The sequence below is a fragment of the Bos taurus genome, chromosome 10 (assembly GCF_002263795.3).
Source record: "Bos taurus isolate L1 Dominette 01449 registration number 42190680 breed Hereford chromosome 10, ARS-UCD2.0, whole genome shotgun sequence".
NCBI lineage: Eukaryota > Metazoa > Chordata > Mammalia > Artiodactyla > Bovidae > Bos > Bos taurus.
The window spans coordinates 92,126,934-92,149,961 of NC_037337.1; the positions used below are offsets into that span (position 1 = coordinate 92,126,934).

Genomic DNA, 23,028 nt, shown 5'->3' on the forward strand with positions numbered 1-23,028 from the left:
ATTCAAGTTTAGAAGGAGAGAAATATCCCACTTAGTATTTTCTATGCACACAGAGATTTAAGGTCTTTGGTGGAATTTGAAAGGTAAATTATGCAAACTCAAATGTAGCTTTCATTTGGGTTTTTCATAAGCTATTCTCAATTGTTTTACCCCAGTGTTGAACTATTTAAAATATATATTCTGGACCAACAAAAACTAATACAATTAGTGAGAAAGAGCAAAGGTCCCCTTGAATACTGACAACTTTTTCGAAATGAATGTGCTTTTAAAGAATTACTAGACAACAAATGCCAGCTTTGAAAAATAACCATAAAATTTTTCTGCAATATATTCTTTCAGTCAACAAATATTAACTGAGTGCCTAAATGCAAAGTAAAGTAGGCCTTAGGAAGCATCGTTACGAACAAAGCCTAGTGGAGGTGATGGAATTCCAGTTGAGCTATTTGAAATACTAAAAGATGATGCTCTGAAAGTGCTGCACTCAATATGTCAGCAAATTTGAAAACTCAGCAGTGGCCACAGGACTGGAAAAGGTTAGGTTTCATTCTAATCCCAAAGAAAGGCAATGCCAAAGAATGCTCAAACTACCGCACAATTGCACTCATCTCACACGCTAGTAAAGTAATGCTCAAAATTCTACAAGCCATGCTTCAGCAATATGTGAACCATGAACTTCTAGATGCTCAAGCTGGATTTAGAAAAGGTAGAGGAACCAGAGATCAACTTGCCAACATCTATTGTATCACTGAAAAAGCAAGAGAGTTCCAAAAAAAAACATCTACTTTTGCTTTATTGACTATGTCAAAGCCTTGACTGTGTGTATCACAATTAACTGTGGAAAATTCTTAAAGAGATGGGAATACCAGACCACCTGACCCGCCTCCTGAGAAATCTGTATACACCTCAAGAAGCAACAGTCACAACTGGACCTGAAACAACAGACTGGTTCCAAATCAGGAAAAGAGTGTATCAAGGTTCTATATTGTCATCCTGCTTATTTAACTTATATGCCGAGTACATCATGAGAAACGCTGGGCTGGATGAAGCACAAGCTAGAATCAAGACTGCCGGGAGAAATATCAATAACCTCAAATATGCAGATGACACCACCCTTATGGCAGAAAGTGAAGAAGAACTAAAGAGCCTCTTGATGAAAGCAAAAGAGGAGAGTGAAAAATTTGGCTTAAAGCTCAACATCCAGAAAACTAAGATCATGGCATCTGGTCCCATCATTTCATGACAAATAGATGGGGAAACCATGGAAACAGGGAGAGATTTTATTTTGGGGGGCTCCAAAATCACTGCAGATGGTGACTTCAGCCATGAAATTAAAAGATGCTTGCTCCTTGGAAGAAAAGTTATGACCAACCTAGACAGCATATTAAAAAGCAGAGACACTACTTTGCCAACAAAGGTCCATCTAGTCAAAGCTATGGTTTTTCCAATAGTATTGTATGGACGTGAGTGTTGGACTTTAAAGAAAGCTGAGCACCAGAGAATTGATGCTTTTGAGCTGTGGTGTTGGAGAAGACCCTTGAGAGTCCCTTGGACTACAAGGAGATCCAACCAGTCCATCCTAAAGGAGATCAGTCCTGGGTGTTCACTGGAAGGACTGATGCTGAAGCTGAAACTCCAATACTTTGGCCACCTGATGTGAAGAGCTGACTCAGTGGAAAAGACCCTGATGCTGGGAGGGATTGGGGGCAGGAAGAGAAGGGGACTACGGAGGATGAGATGGTTGCATGGCATTACCGACTCAATGGACATGGGTTTGGGTGGACTCCAGGAGTTGGTGATGGACAGGGAGGCCTGGCGTGCTGCGGTTCATGGGGTCGCAAAGAGTTGGACACAACTCAGCGACTGAACTGAACTGAACTGAAGATAACATCAAGCATAATAAAATTCAAATTTTAGAGGTTCCAGAAGGAGAGGAGAAAGAAAGAGGCAAAAATGAATTTGGTGAAACCATGGTTGAAAATTTAACCTGTAGTAAGAAACACATATCCAGAACCAGAAACAAAGAAAATCCCAAACAAAATGAAAGAGATCTACGCCAAGACCTAGCATAGTTAAAACAGCAAAAGTTAAAGAGAGAATTTTAAAGGCAGTCAAAAAGAAAAAGAAAAACTGGAGTGTCATCCAAGGGAAGCCCCAGAGGCTATCACCTATTTCTCAGCAGAGACTTTGCAGGTCTACAGGGAACGGCATAGTATATTTTATTTAAAGTGATGAAAGGAAAAAATATCTACAACCAGTGATACTCACATGGCAAAGTTATTCAGAACTGAAGGAGAGAAAGTTTCCCAGACAAGCAAAAACTAAAAAGAGTTTAACAACAGTAAACCAGCCTTCCAAGAAATGTTAAAGCAACTTCTTTAAGTGGAAAAGGAAAGGCCCTATAAAGATATGAAAAATGAATGAAAGGAAAAATGTACTTTACTAGGAAAGAAAAATACATAGTAAAGGCAATGAATGAACCACTTAAAAAGCGAGTGAAATGTTAAAAAACACAAGTCATAAAAACAAACCCATAGATACAGAGAACAGACTAATGGTTATCACAAGGGACGGGACAGAACAGAATCGGGGTTGGAGGCAAAAATGGGTAAAGGGGATCAAATGTATGCTGATGAAAAGAAACTAAATTTTTGGTGGTGAACACAATGTAGTGGAAAGGAGGAGAAATATAATACATGAAACTTATACAGTATTATGAACCAACATTACCTCAATAAAATATAAAATTTTAAGCCAAAAAAAGTTAAGTTGAATTAAAAAGTCACAGAGAGAATAGTCAATAATACTATAATTAACATGGCATGGTACATCATCTATAAAAACATAAAAATCACTATGCTGTACAGCTGAAACTAATATAGTATTCTAAGTCAACTATATTCCCTTTAAAAAATTAATAAAGAAATAAACATGCAGAGGCTTTGTAAAGAAAATGTCACTGTTTAATTATCTTTAAACATGAACCTGAAACAAATCTAAAATATATTTTGTACTGATGCACTGACAAGATGAAAGAGAAAGTTAAGACTGCAGTAACATTAAATATTTCCTTTGGATTTTATAAAGTTAGATACTTTTCACACCAATTTTCTACCTTTCATTATAACTTAGGAAATTCTTCCAATGTGACTACTTATTACAATTGGAGCACAACTTCACTAACAACAACAGATACAGAGAAAGACTGATGCATATCTAGTTCCAAATGTGTCCTCCATGTTTGCATGGATCTAATTTACATAATTAAAATGGGAATTAAGCCATTTTCTTTTATCAAGTTCTTTCCTTTGATTTTTTAATAGTTTTTGATAATTACTTTTATCTAGCACCATCTGTGCTAGATAAAAGGCAAGTAGGAAACGGGAGCTGCCTAGTTACACTTCACTCATCATTCATGACTACTACACAACTCTAAATTGATGGAGGCATCGCACCTCTACCTCATGCAAAACAGCTAGAGATTTGAAAACTTTTCTATTTCCAAAGACAAAAATATCAGTAACACCTTATTGCTATGCCTTTTCCCAATTTCACCCCCACCTTGCTCCCCCACACCCACCACAAATAACTGCGGTTCCTTGAGAGAAGAAAGATCCCTTCTGTCTGAGGGAAGGGCTCAACTGCTAGTGGAAGAATATTTGAATCTTTCATAGGTATCCTGGCTTTGAGGTCCAAATGAAGAGAAATGAATCCGCAGAAATTTATCTATGTAATTAAAGTAACCATCTAGATAACTTGACATTATCTCCACCCAAACTTGAGTTCGTAAAACATCACAACCTTTATATTAAAATTTCACTAAGCAATGCTATGAAACAAAACTAAAGTCTTTTGAACATGGCTTAAACATAGCAAAGTCACCTCCACTTGGGCTGCCAAATGTACTTTCTCCTTGTCTTTTCGCTCCAAGCACCGCTTCACTTCCTCTAACTCAGAAGCCATTGCACTGAAGTTCAGCTGCACTCTCAAATCTGACATCTGCTTCTCCAGATCCTCTCGCTCAACCCCTTAAAAGAGAAAATGTAAAGCGTGATGGTTGTTCGTTACTCACAGGATAATGTACTCTCAAATGGTAGGCTTATTAATATTAACTCTACTCCATACAATCCACTTATTAGATGTCGCTGTCACCAACTCACCATTCTATTATTTCAAGTCTTACACAATTTTCTAAAATACATAGCTACATCATCCAGTGTTATCCCATTTTGATACTGTACTTGGACTGCTATCTGATTTCCAGTATAATTTATTTCAGGAAAATTCTATGCATTTTTCTTTAATTTGTGTTATATCCCTATATTACCCCCAAACTCTAAAACAAAAATACTGAAAGAATTTTCAACTAAGCTTCTACAGCTTACTGAAGTTACTGAAGTTCACACAACAAAATGCTTTTCTTGCAACATAAGCAAAGGAGGCAGCTAAATCTTGACTGTGTTCTGACCTTTAACTTACTAGTTCTGGAGACAACAACCTACAACTGAACAATATAAACTGACATAGTATATACTTTTAGTTCAATATGAAATATTTGGTATATGATGAAAAGGGCACTGTAACACCATCTTTTTAAAAAATAAACACAAAAACCCTTTTCTCAAAGAGCTTGCATTCTAAGAACAGGAAGAAGATATAAATAAAGTACTTCTATGAAGTTAAGATGTCAAAAACTGGCACATATACTCTTTTCTAGTACTTTCACTTCCAGAAAAGGAAAGAAGGAAGGAAACACTAGCAAATACAATTTACAGATCATTCATAAGACACATCCCAACTTCAGAAATATTAAACTGTCAAAATTGTACAGCGTGTATGAAAGATGCATAAGTATTTTAACAGGGATAAGAAGACCCTCAGATACTATACAGATATTTCCCTGTATCTGTATAATTTCTGTATAGTAAATGGTTATCATACAAAATCAGTCCAAAGGACAGAATGATTAACTCTATCTTAATAAGAAACTGAGTTTGTAAAAATTGGTTTAAAAGTTAGTTCTGAAAAATAGATAAAAAATTTCACCTAGCAAAGCAGATAAAGTTGGGTTGATATTTCAGGGAAAGGAAATAGCATAAAGCACCTAGGAATAATATTGGATTTCATATTCGGGTAACTGCACACATCACGTTCTACATAGCTAATACTTGTGAGGAAGGTGAGTCAGCAGACTCAGCAGTCATGCGCTGCCAGGGAGCTTGGAAATCAGCCTACAGACTAAGAGTTAGCAAACATTTTCTGTAAAAGGTCAGACAGTAAATATTGCAGCTATATGGTCTCTGTCAAAACTACTCATCTTTGATATTATATTACAAAAGTGACCTGGACAATGCATAAATGAATGGGAGTAGCTGTATTCCAATAAAGTTTCTATATTCAAAAACAGGAAGCAGTCTGGATTCGGCTCTGGATTTGGCAGGCGTGGGCAAAGGAGTGGGCTATCCTTTGCCCACTCCTGCTAGATCATCAACCTGAAAATATGCATATTTTTACGTATAAATGTATTTATTCATTTGAAAAATACATGTATCCATTCATCTTAAAAATAACTTTTATAAATTTATTAATATATACCCACGTGTTCCAAGTCACTTTAGTCATGTCCAACTCTTTGTGAACTCATGGACTGTAGCCTGCCAGTCTCCTCTGTCCATGGGATTTTCCAGGCAAGAATAATGGAGTGGGTTGCCATCCCCTCCTCCCGGGAATCTTCTCCAATCAGGGATCGAACCCATGTCTTTTAAGTCTCCTGCATTGGCAGGCAGGTTCTTTACTGCTGAGCCACCTGGGAAGCCCATATAAATATGCATATGTGTGTGCATCTCTCCCTCTATAGTACCCAGCTATCTATATATAGATCTAGACATGTTTCATGGTATATATAATATTAGAATATACACACATTTATGCAAATTAATGTTAGTATGAATATTATTATACAACTTATGAAGATAATATATATGAATATGTATATAAACATACACATATATGTATTTTATAAAACACATCTATGTATTTGATGTGGAGACATAATATTTTGATATGTTTTACACATTAAATAGCAGTAGTAGCGTATTGTTAGTTGCTCAATCGTGTCCGACTCTTTGTGACCCCATGGATTATAGCCCACCAGGCTCCTCTGTCTATAGGACTCTCCAGACGAGAATACTGGAGTGGGTTGCCATTCCCTTCTCCATAGGAGCTTCCCAACCCAGGGACTGAACCTGGATCTCCTGCATTACAGACAGATTCTTTACCGTCTGAGCTACAGGGAAGTTCCTACATAAAATATTTAAGTGTAGATATATATATAAAGGTATAACACATATATGCATATATAATGAAACATTTATAAAAATTAAAATACTTAAAACACAAAGTATACAACACAAATAGTGTTAGAGACACTCTCCTCCCAGAGGATTATCTCATATGCTCCATTTTAAAGAATTCTTGCTACAAACGTTGATGGGTCGGTAGAGGATAGCAGTTAAAGAGTTCAAGCCTGGAAAGAAAAAATATTTGGTTTGCTACTTCCCACAAATCTGACTTTAAGCAAGGAATTCGATTTTTTTGCTTTTCAGCCTTTAAAAAAAAATCATTAAAATGGAAATAAGAAGAGTATCCTTCTAATAGAATATTTCTAAGAACTAAAAGACATAGTGGAAGATGAGTAGCATGATGCCCTGTAAGAATTCAATAAATTATGAGAGGTTTTAATCAAGAGAATAACATGACGGGTTTGTGTCTCAGAGGGTCCCTTTTGTAGCAGGACAGAAGATAGATTACAGACAAACTAGCATAATATAAGAGGGTAACAGAGATGAGATAAAGCATGCCTAAACTGGGTTAGTGGGAACACGAAAGAAGCCACTTCAAGAGCTGTCAGGATCTTCAAACAGACAGGATACAGAGACTAATTATATGGAGCGGAGAAGTAAGTTCGGACGTTCTTTGTATTTCAGGCTTATCTGGATAAAGAAACATTTAACCAGTTAAGAGAGGAAATAAAAACAGGTTTGAAGGAAAGTATGAATTCAGTTGTAAACCTGTTCCTGAGCATGCTGGAACAGTACAGAGACACCGAAGGAGCATCTCCATCTGGAGGGTTGGAGGTCAGGAGAGTGAGAAGAGCTCCCTTTAGGGATCATCCTTCCTGGGTGATAGCTAAAGCCTAAGATTAAATAACAACCCCAGAGGAGAAGCACCAAGTGAGAAAATCCATAAATAGGATTCTAGAACATAGCAACATTTAAAATGCAAACTGGAAACAAACGGAAAAGATTCAGATGGAAAGACTGAAAACAACTAAGACAGACGAACCAGGAAACAGTAGGAACAATCAGGTCAGTGGAAGAGCTTTAAGGGAGAGGAAACAAATGGGCAAAAACCAACGCAAGTAATTAAAAATTCCTTTGAATTTGACAGAGGAGACCACTAATAAACTAAGCAAAGTCAATTTTAGAAGCAGAAGTGGAAGTCATTTTGCAGTGAGTAGAGGAACAAAGAGCAGGCAGAAGATGACAAGTGCAATTTCTTACGTAGAATTTTTTTAAATAATGCAAGCATTCTATAAAGATGAAAACTCTAGAATTATTAAAAGAAGGTGAAGAAGTCCATTGACACAACAATAAAAGAACTTTAAGATTTTCATTAAGCCTGGTAAGTAGCTTAAAAAAGTGAGATTCTTTGAATCCTCAAAGACACCAAAAATAACTAGATTTTATAAGACAACAAAACATAACAAATGTACCATAGAATCTTTTTCCAGACGAAATGAGAATTCCCATGTACAACTTCATGAAAATCTGGTGAATAATCTTAATACTATATTTTACTTTTAAAAATAAATTGTAAAGTTGTTCAGTGGCTAAGCTGTGTCTGACTCTTTGCGACCCCATGGACTGTAGCAAACAAGGCTTTCCAGGCCTTCACAGTCTCCTGAAGTTTGCTCAAACTCATGTTCATTGAGTGGGTGATACCATCCAACCATCTCATCCACTGTCGTCCCCTTCTCCTCCTGCTTTCAATCTTCCACAGCATCAGGGTCTTTTCCAATGAGTCAGCTCTTCGCATCAGGTGGCCAAAATACTGGAACACAGCATTAGTCCTTCCAGTGAATATTCAGGGTTGAGTTCCTTTAGGATTGACTGGTTTGATGTGCTTGCTGTCCAAGGGACTCTCAAGCACCACAGTTCGAAAGCATCAATTCTTCAGCACTCAGACTACTTTATGGTCCAACTCTCACATCTGTACATGACTACTGGAAAAACCATACCTTTGCCTATACAGACCTTTGTCAACAAAGTGATGTCTCTGCTTTTTAATACACTAAGTTTGTCATAGCTTTTCTTCCAAGCTTCTAATGTCAAAATATGTTTAAATTACAATACCACATGAAACTCAACTGAACTTGCTGCTAAGTCGCTTCAGTCGTGTCCGACTCTGTGCGACCCCATAGACGGCAGCCCACCAGGCTCCCCCGTCCTTGGGATTCTCCAAGCAAGAAGACTGGAGTGGGTTGCCATTTCCTTCTCCAATGCATGAAAGTGAAAAGTGAAAGGGAAGTCACTCAGTCGTGTCTGACTCTTAGTGACCCCATGGACTGCAGCCTACCAGGCTCCTCTGTCCATGGGATTTTCCAGGCAAGAGTGCTGGAGTGGGGTGCCATTGCCTTCTCCTTAATGGCATGCAAATATGTTAGGACAAGTATGTCAAAATCTGCCATTTTCTGGTAGATTCAGAAGATTTTCTGGTAATGTGGGAATTCTAACTTAGGCAACATATTGAGTTAAGTGTAGGGAATCTGGGAATTTATAACATCAAACACTTTCTATGGTAATCTAGGCATTTGAGTAAAATGCCTTAATATTTAAATGATTTAGAGCGGAACAATCTTTAGTAGTCTGTTAGAAAACATTATAAAATTTCAATATCACCATTTCTGTTAAACACAAAACTTTCAAAAAGAAATACATCCAGAGTAATTAAATTCTACAACCAAAATCAACAGCTCCACTGAAAAAACATTCTAAAGATTTTCAAACACAATGCCTTTCTAATCAACATTAAAAAAGCCAGTCATATGGTTCATGACCACTTCTACAATCTGATTAATTTTTTTTTCCAAATCTCCAGGTAACAAAACAAAGATAGAATATTAATTTATATTGAAAATCAGATTAAGAGAAAGTGAAAAGCATAGGGATTTCCAATTTAAGTAAAAATACACACACAAAAATACACTCACACGTATGTGTGTGTGCATGCGTGCACATATGTATGTCGTGTTGTTGTGAAGTCATGAAGTCGCTCAGTCGTGTCCGACTCTTCGTGACCCCATGGACTGTAGCCCACCAGGCTCATCTATCCATGGAATTTTCTAAGCAAGAGTACTGCAGTGGGTTGCCATTTCCTTCTCCAATATATGTATGTGCATGTATTTTTAAAAAATTCCACAACTGTCTTGTTGGCTCTTTCTAAAAGGAAGACTCATAAGATAAGCAGATCTGACAACTGAAATGGGTTTAAAAATCAAGCAGAGAAGACATTAAAACTGGACACTAATATAACAACAAGCAAGAGAAATTTGAAATTAAACACACAATGCTATTTACATTAACATCCCCCCAAATTAAATGCATGCATGCCAGTCACTCAGTGAGGTCCACCTCTTTGCTACCTCATGAACTGCAGCCCACCAGGCTCCTCTGTCCATGGAATTTTCAGGTAAGAATACTGTAGTGGGTTGCCATTTCCTACTCCAGGGGATCTACCCGAGCCAGGAATCAAACCCATGTCTCCAGAGTCTCCTGCATGAACAGGCAGATTCTTTACCACTGAGCCACCTGAGAAGCCCAAAAATCAAATACTTAAGTATAAATCTAACAAAATCTATATGATGAAAACTACCAAATTCTGATGAAAGAAATCAAGGATGAACAAAATAAATGGAGAGATAATCCATTTTCATGGACAGGAAGACTCAATATTGTCAAAATGTCAGTACTTCTCAACTTCAGCAATAGATTCAACGCAAGCCAATCAAAATCCCAGCAAGTTATTTTGCGTATATTGACAACCTGATTCTAAAGTTACAAAAAGTGGCAAAGAATCCCAAATAGCAAGAGCAACACTGAAAAAGAAGGAAAGAGTTGGAGGACTGACACTATCCAACAAAACAGTGTGGTACTGGCCAAAAAAAAAAAAGACAGGTAGACACCTGGGACAGAACCAAGAGCCCAGAAGTAGACCCACATAAAACAGTCTACTGATCTTAGACAAAGAACAAAAGCAATACAACGGGGAAAAGAGTCTTTTTAAACAAAGGACACTAGAACTGAAGACTCACACGCAAAAAAAAAAAAAAAACTGAATCTAGACACAGAATTTAAATCTTCCACGAAAATTAATTCAAAATGGATCACAGATTTAAGTGTAAAATGCAAAATTATAAAACTCTTAGAAGGTAAAGAGAATTATTTGCAGTTTGGCAATGACTTTTTAGATATAACACCAAACTCACAATCCATGAAAGAAAGAAGGAATAAGCTGGACTTCATTAAAATTAAAAATTTCAGCTCTGTGAAAGATAATCTTAAGAGAACGAAAAGCCAAACCGTAAACTGTGCGATATTATTTGCAAAGACATACTGATAAAGGACTGCTATCCAAAATATACAAATGACTCTTAACAATAACAGGAAAACAACTAAGAAATGGGCCAAAGACTTTAATGAATATCTCAGCAGAAAAGATATATATATATATATATGTGTGTGTGTGTGTGTGTGTGTGTATAGTAAATAAGCATATGAATAAATGCTCCACACCATGTTATCAGTAAAATGCAAATTAAAACAAGATGCCACTACACACCTATCCGGATGGCTAAAATACAGAACGCTGACAATTCTCAATGTTGAGAAGGAGGCAGAACAACAGGAAATCTCATCACTGCTGGTAGAAGGCAAAATGATATAGCTATTTTGGAAGAGAGTTTGAAGATTCTTACAAACCTAACCACTCTTGTCATATGACTGAGCAATCACACTCTCTGATATTTATCCAAAAGAGATGAAACCTTAAGTCTATACAAAAATCTGCACACAGATGTTTAGTTTTCAGCAGTTTTATTCATGATTGCCAAAATGTGGAAGAAACCAAGACAGGCTTCTGTACATAAACGGATAAATAAACTGTGGTACATCCAAACAATGAAATATTATGCAGTGCTTTCAAAACAAAAAAGTTTTGTTTTGTTTTGTTTTTCTTTTTCTTTTGAAGAACTTTCAAGCCATGAAAAGACATGGAGGAAACCTAAAAGGAAATTACTAAGTAAAGAAGCCAATCAGAAAAGGCTACATACTGTATGATTCCAACTATTCATTTATTAGATTCTGGAAAAGGCAAAACTAAGGAAACGATAAAAAGATGAGTGTTTGTCAGAGGTTAGGGGGAGAGAGGGATGAATAGTGAAACACAGAGAATTTTAAGGACAGTGAAACTACACTATGATATTATAATGATGGATACATGTCATTACATGTTTGTCAAATCCTATGGAAAACACAATACCAAAAGTGGACCCTACGGTAAACTATGGGCTTTGGACGACAATGATGTGTCAATATCCAATTCATCAGTTATAACAAATGCACCACTGGGGTGAGGGATGTTGACAGCTGAGGAAACTGTGATATGAAGAAGCAGGCATACTCAGGAAATCTCTGTACCATCTGCTCAATACTGCTATAAAATTATGTCTGTTTGTAACAACTGCATGCTAAACTATGATTAATTTGGAAAACCTTGTAGTAGATCAAGAATATGGTGAAAAGAACAGAAGAAAAGCTATTTTGAAAATGAAAATTATTTCAGAAAATCAAAAACAACAGAAATTAACACAATATTGTAAAGTAACTATACTCCAATAAAAGTTTTTTAAAAAAGGCCCCAGACATTTACAAATCAGAAATATACCTCTCCTAAACCTCCAGTCATCTCCCTGTTCATCCTGAAGACTTGACTGTTGCCTGGAAATCTGAGATACTTGATGATGTAAACCCTTTGGATCTCCTTCTGCTTTCATAAGCTGTGTGCGGAGCTCTTCTACCTAAATACATATAATCAAAGGTGAAGCTTTCATTAGTTTTAAAATCAGGAAAACAATAATTGAACTTATAATTATTACAAATTATTTCCCTAGGGAAAAAATCACTTCCCACAGATTATTATAAGCACAAGTTGACACCAAGTTACTTTCATTATGACAAGCACAGAGGAATAGTCCCTTGCTTCACTTCTTTATTCCTATTCCTTTCACGATGAAGGTATTTTCCCCTTCTTTGTGTCTATGACAAATAATTTGACCACATTTTACAAAATCCCTATTTTCACCTCAATCTACTCTACTACTATTAACCCAAATCACCTCCTGTTAAGTACTGTATGTTTTTACATTTTTCACTTATTTTCTTTCATGTGAATGTAGTCTATTGGTTGGTAAAGTCAAGTGAAATGATCACAATTTAAAACATTTTGATATCAAAGTACTGCTCAAAATAAATAAGCACTGAAGGCTGTTGAAAAAAGTATAAACTCCTTGAGGTCAGGTACCCTTTTATTCATCTGCATGTATCTGGAGTCTAGCAGGCAAGTCCCCAATGACCATTAAACAAGTTAGCGGTGGCAGAACATCTCAGCTAAAGTCAAAGGGCAACCTAAACACAGAAATCTCTTATTTCAAAAGGTTAGAAGTTATAAGGCAGAGTTCTAAAACCAAAAGAATCAGAAGGAATTGAATATAGATATAACCTTCCATAAAAGAAAGTCTAAACTCTGCCAACATTAATTCCATCATACCACTGGCTGCAGAATAAAGCCATTACACGTTTTTAAGGATTTTGTAAAACAGGTGCCATGTTGCATTTTCAGGATTAATCATCAAATAAACTACTCCTGAACATCTATAATGTCTGACATCTTTGCCTACCTAGCATATTATGTAGTGAGTTATGTAACCCATACCTCAAAAGAGAGGCAAGTACAACTGCAATTTACATTAAACACAAGCAGAAAGACAGTTAGAAATCCAATGCCCTTTCCCAGTGTATGTAAGATAGCTATTTCAAGCTACTGAACTTTAAATATCAGAAGCAACAAACAACTATTATGGGCTAATGGGCTACAAAATGTTATGTTTTAAAATTAAGCCTTATCTCTGGTTGAAAGGAAGCAGGTAGCATCTTGAAAACGAGAATATAAGACAATGATACATTCAAGGGAACTTGAACGTGCAAAGGTCTGTTTTATGTGTTTTACTTCCTCCTTCACTCTCCAATGCCTCCTCTAATAAAATTAAGCTCCTGGGAAAATTGTATCTTACCCATCCAGTCTCATTTTTACACTGGTTATGCTAAGAGAGATAATTTCTAAATTGGAGCGGCAATCAGCAAGATACACTGTCACAGGAAGAACTTGGGCTGGTGCTTTGTGCTGGCTTTCTCTGAATCTTCCTGAAAGGATTTCATCTTTTGCTTATGTGTGCTGGCCTGTGGCAGATTCATTTCGATATATGGCAGAACCAATACAATATTGTAAAGTTTAAAAATAAAATAAAATTTTAAAAAAAAGAAAGAAAAAAAAATTTCCTAGACCTGAATTTTTTTGCCCTTTCACAAAGACATTTAATAGAGAAAGAGACTCAATCCTGATTTAATGTAAAAGCAGATTATCATAGCTTGCATACTTACCTGATGCAAAAGTGTTTCTCTGCTGCCTTCTGACTGATTCAGTAACCTTCGAGATAGCTCCAATTCCTGTTGAAGCTAGAGTTTCATCAAAGGATAAGGAAAAATGTCCAGTGGGGCAGAAGAAAACTAAATTATTACAGGCATAGTTTAAGAGGAGAAAAGTGAAAAGGTTTTCAGACTTTTACAGCTAATATAAAAAGATAAACATCTTGTGATAAACACATATCAATGCTCCCATTAAAATAATGGTAATTAAATAACAAAAACTGAACCAGACCAGACTGCAGGAGGTCTGCACTCTGGTCAGTTTCATCTCAATTATGACCTGTTTAAATAGTCTTTCCTTAAAGGCCTCCTTTTTGTTATCTCTAAAATAAGGGTTTTATATAAGACAATCTCTGAGCTCCCTTCAGTTTTAAATCATTTTAATGCAAAAGTCTAAAGCGATTTTTTTCTTTAAATTACTACATGTAGTATCATATGAACTAAATTAGAATAAAAATTTCAGGCACCCAATGACTCAAGGTATATTTCATCCAGTTGGTGACTACTTTATATTCTTAATAGTCTTATACTCCTAATATTTCCAATATTCATAACATTTCAAAAATTTTGAAGTATCTCAATTCAGAATAAGACATTTTAAATTTCCCTAATAATACTGCCATTAGATAATACTCACAGAAAATGTGCCAGTTAGGTAACTAAATACGCTACAAAGTCACTGTGCCTAGCTAATTTCAAGTTGAAAAATATAACAGAATGTAAAGGGGAGAAAAATATGCCACCCCAAAGTACACTTCTTTGGCTCAAGTATTATTGTGAGCTGATGGTAAGCAAAGCCCAGCAGACTCAGGAAAAGCTTTTCATCTTCCCCTTAACTGCATAAAAAAATTTAGAAAGCGGGTCTGTACCAGGAAAAGAGCTATTACTAAAGATACTCTCTGTATCTGAAAGATATACCTGCATGCCAGGGCAAACATCTGTTAACCATAACCCACCCTCCTCACTTCCTCTGAACTGCCTTCCTTCCCTCTGAAGTCCCAGGCCCCTATTCCTTTCCTTAGCTCAGGATGGGAGATAAGCTTCAATTTCAATTGCCTGGCTGCCTTTGTATCTCGTATGTTTGTGGGGCTCCCATACGAACAAAATTAAATGCTTATTCTCCTATTAATCTGCTTGATATCAATTTAATTATTAGACCAGCCAAAGAACTAAAAGGTTTGTAAAGGGAAAATCATTTTTCCTCCCCTTTCAAATGGAAAACATGTTTGCTAAAAATCCAGAGCTTATATATGCTGGACATGCTTGCAATTTGTAAGGGTAAGGTCATTTTGTGAAATCACAAGTTTGGATTAAGATGTTATTAAGTGCTTCGATTTTAATAGTTATCCTAAATTATCACTTCATTTGAACAAACTACTATCTATACATTAGTCCTTCAGAAATTGTGCGTGTGGTCGAGATGGCTACTAAGGAGAAGCATAGGGGAGCACTGTGGTGATGGAACAGTTCTGTGCTTTGACTGTGGCGGCAATAAGATAAGCACACACAAAAAAGCACACACACAGCCTCACTCGACACAGACACAATAAAACTGGTGAAATCTGCATAAGCTGGATGCATTGCAAGTGTCAATTCGCTGGTTTTGATACTGGATGGCAATAAAACAAAATGTTACCATTGAAAATAATTGGGTAAAGGGCACAGGGCACATTTTATTTTGCAACCTCTACAGACCTATTATTATTTCAAAACAATTTTCTAATCCAATTATATAAGCTTTTTAAATACCATACATGCAGCCCAGAAAATAAACATCACATATTTTTTAAAGTAGAGCTGGCCCTTGAACAACATAGGTTAGAACTGCAGAAGTCCATTTACATACGGATTTTTTTTTTTTTTTAATTGTAAACACCACAGTTTACAATCACACTAGGACCACAGCCTTGTCTAACTCAATGAAACTAAGCCATGCCTGTGGGGCAACCCAAGACGGGCGGGTCATGGTGGAGAGATCTGACAGAATGTGGTCCACTGGAGAAGGGAATGGCAAACCACTTCAGTATTCTTGCCTTGAGAACCCCATGAACAGTATGAAAAGGCAAAATGATAGGATACTGAAAGAGGAACTCCCCAGGTCAAGTTGACTCATTGGAAAAGACTCTGATGCTGGGAGGGATTGGGGGCAGGAGGAGAAGGGGACGACAGAGGATGAGATGGCTGGATGGCATCACCCACTCAATGGACATGAGTTTGAATGAAATCCGGGAGTTGGTGATGGACAGGGAGGCCTGGCGTGCTGCGATTCATGGGGTCACGAAGAGTCGGACATGACTGAGCGACGGAACAGAACTGAACTGGAACACCACAGTATTACAGGATCCCCAGTGTGTTGAATTCACAGGTGTGGAAGCGTAGCTAAACTGCAAATACAGAGGGCCAACTACATTTTATACTCGGATTTTAGACTTCACAGAGGGTCAGGGTTCCTAAGCCCACACTGGTCAAAGGTCAACTCTAAGCCAGCTGTAAAGTACCTGTAGAGGCAGAGAATCCACACAAAATATTACCTGACCAGTTCTCTTGTTTCCATGGCTAAATAAAAAGGGAAGAAATCACCCTGAAGTCAAAGTAGTTTGAAAATCTACCAGGGCCTACCCTGGTCATATTTCCTGGGTAATGTCAGCAGTCTCAGCTCCCAAAGGGCAAGCGTGATGGCCCGACACATCTTGCTTACCACCATGAAGGCAGCAGAAACGCATCATGGAACTCTACGGAATTTGGTGAAATAAAGGAGGCAAAGGCAAACGGAAAAGATAAAAAATGGGATAAAGAATATTACAGCGGGGGCAAATTTTCACTTTATCATTTATTACTCTGGGCTCAGCTTAAAACCTACTCATTTGCAAATTGAAGAGAGTTGTTTGGCCTCTGAATCACCTTCCAGTTCTAAAGGGCTAGACTCTGCAGGTTCACAGACATGAATATATAGCAAAGGTTCTTAATATTTAATAAGAACAGAGGATTTTTCAGAACGAGGCTGCTTATTTTTATCTTCTGTAATGAAAATGAACAGATGCAAAATACTCAGCCTTTAAACAACAGGTCTTTCCTAACCCTGCAGCAAAGTCAAGCTCTTTAAATGTTCTCCAACAAGGAATGGCCATGTTTAACCCCCGTCTGAAAAAGTAAAGTGGCCAGAAGACAAGGCAGCAAACGACCTGTGCATGTTTCCAAGAGCAAATAGCAGAGAGCGGCAGAGCCCTGAGGCCAAGGGATTCCACACCAAGACATAAAGGCCTCGCTGCACTAATGAGCAAATGACCTCAGGACATCCAGTGAGCGTCAGTGGCCCCAAACATTAGTACTCTTTGAAAGACGATTTTCAGAATCTTACTTTACTCTTCTCACTTTCTGTTTGTCTTAGCTTATTTTTCATTTCTCCTTCATTCTCCTCTGCTTTAGCTTCTTGTTTCTTCAGTGCCTAGAGAGACAGAATGGGAAAATAAACACTATTAATATTCCAAAAGGATTTATTAAGAAGAAGCTGAGGCAGATGATTATGAATTGCCCAAAACATACACATGAATTACAACCTGCTCATTCACTCAAGTCCTAAGATCACTTTGCTGGGGATCAAATATAAACACCTTTCCAATCTACCTAATCAAGTTCGACTTAATTTCATTTTTTCCCATCTTTGGGAATTTTATAACACATTCAGAGAACTTAGACAGCTAACAATTTTCTTGGAAACAAATTTTACAGCCTGCAGAAATAACAGTATTTACAAGTTATATTATCTGTTCAACTATTCTTGATATGATACCAAAAACCAGTTGACTACCTTTTCAAATTCTGGAAAAAAAAAAAATCAAGGTAGAAAGATGCTGGTTGCATCATTATTGCATGTATGACATTTTATCACAACATATAACTGGCTCTTCAAACCTTACTTCACATACAGCAAAAAAAAGTATTCTTTTTTTCTCTCTCTTTAATAAATATTTTTTCCTTTTAACTTTCTTCCTTTTTTCCTTTTGATTTTTTTTCCCATTTTTCTCTCTTTAATAAAATGAAGAAAAGGAACTTTACAAAAATACAAACTTCAAAACTTAACCACAAAAGTGTTTGTTTTGGTTTGTATCTATGTTAAAACAAAATTAAACTTGAGAAAAAAGTTTATACTAAGAGCAATCTTTCATCTAAAAAACAATCCATTTGTTTAAAAAAATGTTTGACACTTTGAGCATTTAGACTTAAAAAGGTACATGTGTGGAGACCATCAAAATTGAGAAAAGCCAAATTTCCAGATCTCTTTTCCAACAAGTTCTATGATGCTCAAAAGAAAAATTATTTTTAGGCAAACAGCAAAACATGATAAAACTGTTGTTTTGAAACAAATATAATCAATCACATTTCGATTTCATTTACTCACATATCCCACAAATATCTCCAAAGCGCATAAACATGTGTATACAGAATAACCATGGACCCCTATCCATGAGATTACTGCTCCCTCTGCACGGCTCCTACTCTCACTAATAAAAACAATTAAAGAAAAAGGCAGAGTTGTTGGTTAGTTGCTAAGTTGTGTCTGACTCTTTTGCAACCCCATTGACTGTAGCCTGCCAGGCTCCTCTGTCCATGAGATTTTCTAAGCAAGAATACTGGAGTGGATTGCCATTTCCTTCTCCAGGTGATCTTCCCAACCCAGGGACTGAACCCAAGTCTCCTGCACTGGCAGGTGGAATTTTCACCACTGAGCCAGCAGGGAAACCCAAAAATGCAGAGTAGTTTTGGTTTGAGTATAAATAATGTAATAATACTTGAGAGTGCTGTGGTCAGGCATTCTTCTTCTTCTTACATAAAGTAAATGTTAATATATTCTACATACTAAATACTTATATTTAATTTTTATGAAAATTCCATGAGTTATCATTAAAGCCATTTTATTAAGAGGGAAGCTGGAGTTACAAAGAATTGAATACTTTGCTCAAGGTCATTCATCTAGTTCATGACAGAGACAGGAAGTAGATTCGGGCTGTCTGCCTCTTAACCCTGAATGGTATTGCCTCTCCATGTTGAAATAACAGTATTAAGCACAGAGTGAATATGAAGACTAAATAATTTGATACTTTTAAAGCATTAAAAGGGGACTTCCCAGGTGGCTCAGAGGTAGAGAATCCACCTGCCAGTGCAGGAGATGCAGGAGACATGGGTTTGATCCTTGGGTCAGGAAGATTCCCCTGGAGAAGGAAATAGCAACCCACTCCAGTTCCAGTTGTTCTTGCCTGGGAAATCCTATGGACAGAGGAGCCTGGTGGGTTGCAGTCCATGGGGTCACAAGAGAGTAGGACATGACACAGTGATTAAACATCAACAATCATGATTACAAAACTGCTAACAATTGATAAAGTATTACAAATCATAACATTTTTCAGGTAGCTACCAAGTGATTTTGATGTTTGATACTTGTTCTTTATTGTAAGTTAAGTAAAATTTGTAATAATACTTACTTATATATGTATAACCTACTTGTTTTTGGCTGGTGGGATGTGTTTAGAAATTTTTCCTGAAAAAATTATCCTAGAAATTTGAGAATTACTGCATCTCTATTCTTTCCTTGCTTCTTCAGTCTAATTCCACCTAACGTGTGTGTGTGTGTGTGTGTGAGAGAGAGAGAGAGAAAGAGGGAGAGGGAAGGAGGGAAAATTTGAAGAAAAAAAGATACAAATTATTGCTATATTTTTCATGAATTCATTTAATAATATTTGAACTATCTTATTCCCCAACATCATCATTCCAACCTAGCCACCCCTCACCTTTTTTTTCTTTAGTAAGTGAAACTTAGTTGGTTATCTTTTCAATACTTTTTCTTTGAACTTTTAAAAACCAGCCTGGGCTTTTCCACAGGGAGGAGACTTCTTCAGGCAGATGATAAGTTTGATCAAATTATAAACAGTCAGGCTCCCCAGGCTCCCCTTCTGGATTCAAACTCCTAAGCAGAAGCCATTTCAAATGGGTATGCACTGAAGGCCCACCCAAGCCAGGTGGCATCACTTAAGGCCATAAAAAACTTCCAGAAAGATGAGCCTGTCCCAAATATGAGAGTCATTCACTTCCAAAGCCAAATTCAAAATCCACCTTGGAAGACTCTTCAACCTTCAGCCAGTAGCTGCTAACGTCCTTCCAGTAAGATTTTGTACATCTTCATGTTTCAAACTGTTTCCACCTCTGCTTACTGAAAACAGAAGGAGGCACCTTTATAAACCTGGCTTAACTTCATGCCGCCACTCTAAGGAATTTAACTTACTTAAGAACTCAAACTCCAAAAATTCTCAGGGAAGAAATGTTTCCATTTTACTAACTGGAATTAATACATTTCTGTCCTTTTCTCATGAGCTCCAAAACTTAGAATTTAAAAATCCTATCACATTTTACACCAAACAAACAAGAAAGACATATTAACATTTTCCAAGTGTTCACATACCTTAGTTTAAGTCAATTTTTTTTAAAAGCTTAATTCATTTATATGCTCATTTTAACTTACATAGATAGGCATTCAAATATGCCTTGTTTATCTAGAACTTTACATTTCCAAAGAGAACTGCAAAAGGTTTGTTGTCACTATGGTATAAGCTTCAGAAAGCCAGGGACCCCATCTGTCATGATCACATTTTAACACTAACACAATTCTTGGCACATTTTAGGTGGTAAACATATGTTATTTAATGGATGAATAAACATCCCTTTATAATTCCTGAATAACAACTGCAGTTTACAACTGGCCAACTCTGTTCATCACCTACATTAAAGTTTCCCAGATTTCTCCCACCTTTCTTAACCACTACATTTTCTCAAACACCAAGCTGTCTTTCTTTCTGAAAGAAACAATTATTAAGATATAGTGATGTCGGAAAATGAATATTTATTTGGGGGTTTATGTCAAAGAGTTAATAACCCTTTCCTGTTTTCCAAAGACATCATTTTAGACTTTTCCTTAGGGAAAAAATCCTCTGAATGGTTTTATTTTTGATAATTCAGATTTACAGTACAATTGTAAAGACAGCTTAGAATTCCCATATATCTTTCACCTAGCTTTCCCTAAAATTAACATCTTACATAACAATGGTAGGTTTATCAAAACAAAGATGTCAAAACTGTTACAAAACCATTCAGCTACAGGTTTTATTCAACTTATCATATGGTCTTTATTCAAGACACTTCAGAGCATCTTATCTCTTTAGTCTCCTCTGATCTGGGGAAGTTTTTCAATCTTTTCTTCCTTTTACGATTTCAGTATTTTCAAAGAGAAAATACTTCAAGTATCTTCAAGACAGATATTTCATAGAACACCCTTCAATATGGGTTTTTCTGATGTCTTCTCATAATTAGACAGAGCTCATAAATATGGGGACAGAATATCCAAAGGTAAGTGCCCTTCTCAGAGCTACGCTGTAGGGAACATGGTAACATGACTCAGGATAGCAAGGATAGCCTTGATCACTTGTTTAGTGCAGGGTGGTAGCTGCCAAATCTCCCTACCATAAAGTTAGTATTCTTTCCTGTTCAGACCCTGTTAGAAGCAAGTCATTAAGTCCAGCCCACAATCAAAGGGAGAAGAGTTAAGCTCCACTTCCCAGTGGGAGAATATCAAAGAATATGTGGAAATACCTTAAAATCACTAAAGTAATATTCTGGTAGACAATTTGAGCTGTGCAAGTATGCTTAAATTTCACCCACCAATTTAAGCTTAAAATCAGACCTAATGTAACATTACCAGTATGTTTTTGGCCTACAAAATGCAACCCAGATTCCTGATATGTTAACTCACAGGCCAGTGCTCACTGCTAAGTAGAAAGTTGAACCCCTCTGCACTCTCCTCCAGATAACCTACCTGCACCAAAAACATTAATGGGTAATGTAGAATTTATGTAAGACCATATCAGTGGATGGAGTACACTCATCAAGTCTCCATCTAATCCTAATTCTCCTATTTTACTCATCAGGAACTCTCTTTCTCCCCAGTTCTCCTCCATCTTTCTTCAGCTTCATTGTTTGGTTTCTTTTCAGCTTCTAGATATTCCCAAATGGCTTCTAAATATCCCTCCCCAAGTTATACAGAGCAATGTGCTCTATTCCAGTTCTCAACTTTGAACACTTATACTGGTTACCATGTCCAACATCCCCGCTTTCCTCACTCCATAAAGAAAAGTTACCAGGATCCAGGATCCCCTTACAGGGCAGTTGGCAAATAATTACTTTTCATTCTCATCACATCAGTTCAGTCACTCAGTCGATTCCAACTCTTTACTACCCCATGGACTGCAGCACACCAGGCTTCCCTGTCCATCACCAACTCCTGGAGCTTGCTGAAACTCATGTCCATCGAGTCGATGATGCCATCCAACCATCTCATCCTCTGTCATCCCCTTCTCCTCCTGCCTTCAATCTTTCCCAGCATCAGGGTCTTTTCCAATGAGGCAGTTCTTCATATGAGGTGGATTGGAGTTACAACTTCTGCATCAGTCCTTTCAATGAATATTCAGGACTGATTTCCTTTAGGATTGACTGGTTTGATCTCCTTGCTGTCCAAGGGACTTTCAAGGGTCTTCTTCAATACCAAGTTCAAAAGTATCAATGCACTCAGCTTTCTTTATGGTCCAACTTTCACATCCATACATGACTACTGGAAAAACCATAGCTTTGTCTAGATGGTTTTAATATGCTGTCTCTGCTTTTTAAGCCTCTGCTTTTTAATATGCTGTCTAGGTTGGTCATAGCTTTTCTTCCAAGGAGCAAGTGTCTTTTAATTTCAAGGCTGCCATCACCATCTGCAGCAATTTTGGAGCCCAAGAAAATAAAGTATGTCACTGTTTCCATTGTTTCCCATCTATTTGCCAACAAGTGATGGGATTGGATGCCATGATCTTAGTTTTTTGAATATTGAGTTTTAAGCCAGCTTTTTCACTCTCCTCTTTCACTTTCATCAAGAGACTCTTTAGTTCCTCTTCACTTTCTGCTATAAGGGTGGTGTTATCTGCATATCTGAGGTTATTGATATTTCTCCGGGAAATCTTGATTCCAGCTTGTGTTTCATCCAGCCCAGCATTTCTCATGATGTACTCTGCATATAAGTTAAATAACCAAGGTGACAATATACAGCCTTGACATACTCCTTTCCCAATTTGGAACCAGTCCATTGTTACATGTCCAGTTCTAACTGTTGGCTTCTTGACCTGCATAC

At 37.0% G+C, this 23,028-nt stretch overlaps 1 protein-coding gene across 11 annotated transcripts in view; it reads right to left on the reverse strand.

The window, feature by feature from the left end:
• CEP128 (centrosomal protein 128) overlaps window positions 1-23,028 on the reverse strand; it is a 480,417-nt gene that overhangs the window by 351,304 nt on the left and 106,085 nt on the right. For all 11 annotated transcript variants that reach the window (XM_059890961.1, XM_059890959.1, XM_059890957.1 and 8 more), the window contains 4 exons: window positions 17,176-17,262; window positions 13,773-13,847; window positions 12,001-12,133; window positions 3,880-4,025 (listed from right to left, as the gene is read on the reverse strand). In XM_059890961.1, coding sequence (XP_059746944.1) covers window positions 3,880-4,025; window positions 12,001-12,133; window positions 13,773-13,847; window positions 17,176-17,262 — 441 coding nt within the window. The remainder of the gene's footprint in view (window positions 1-3,879; window positions 4,026-12,000; window positions 12,134-13,772; window positions 13,848-17,175; window positions 17,263-23,028) is intronic.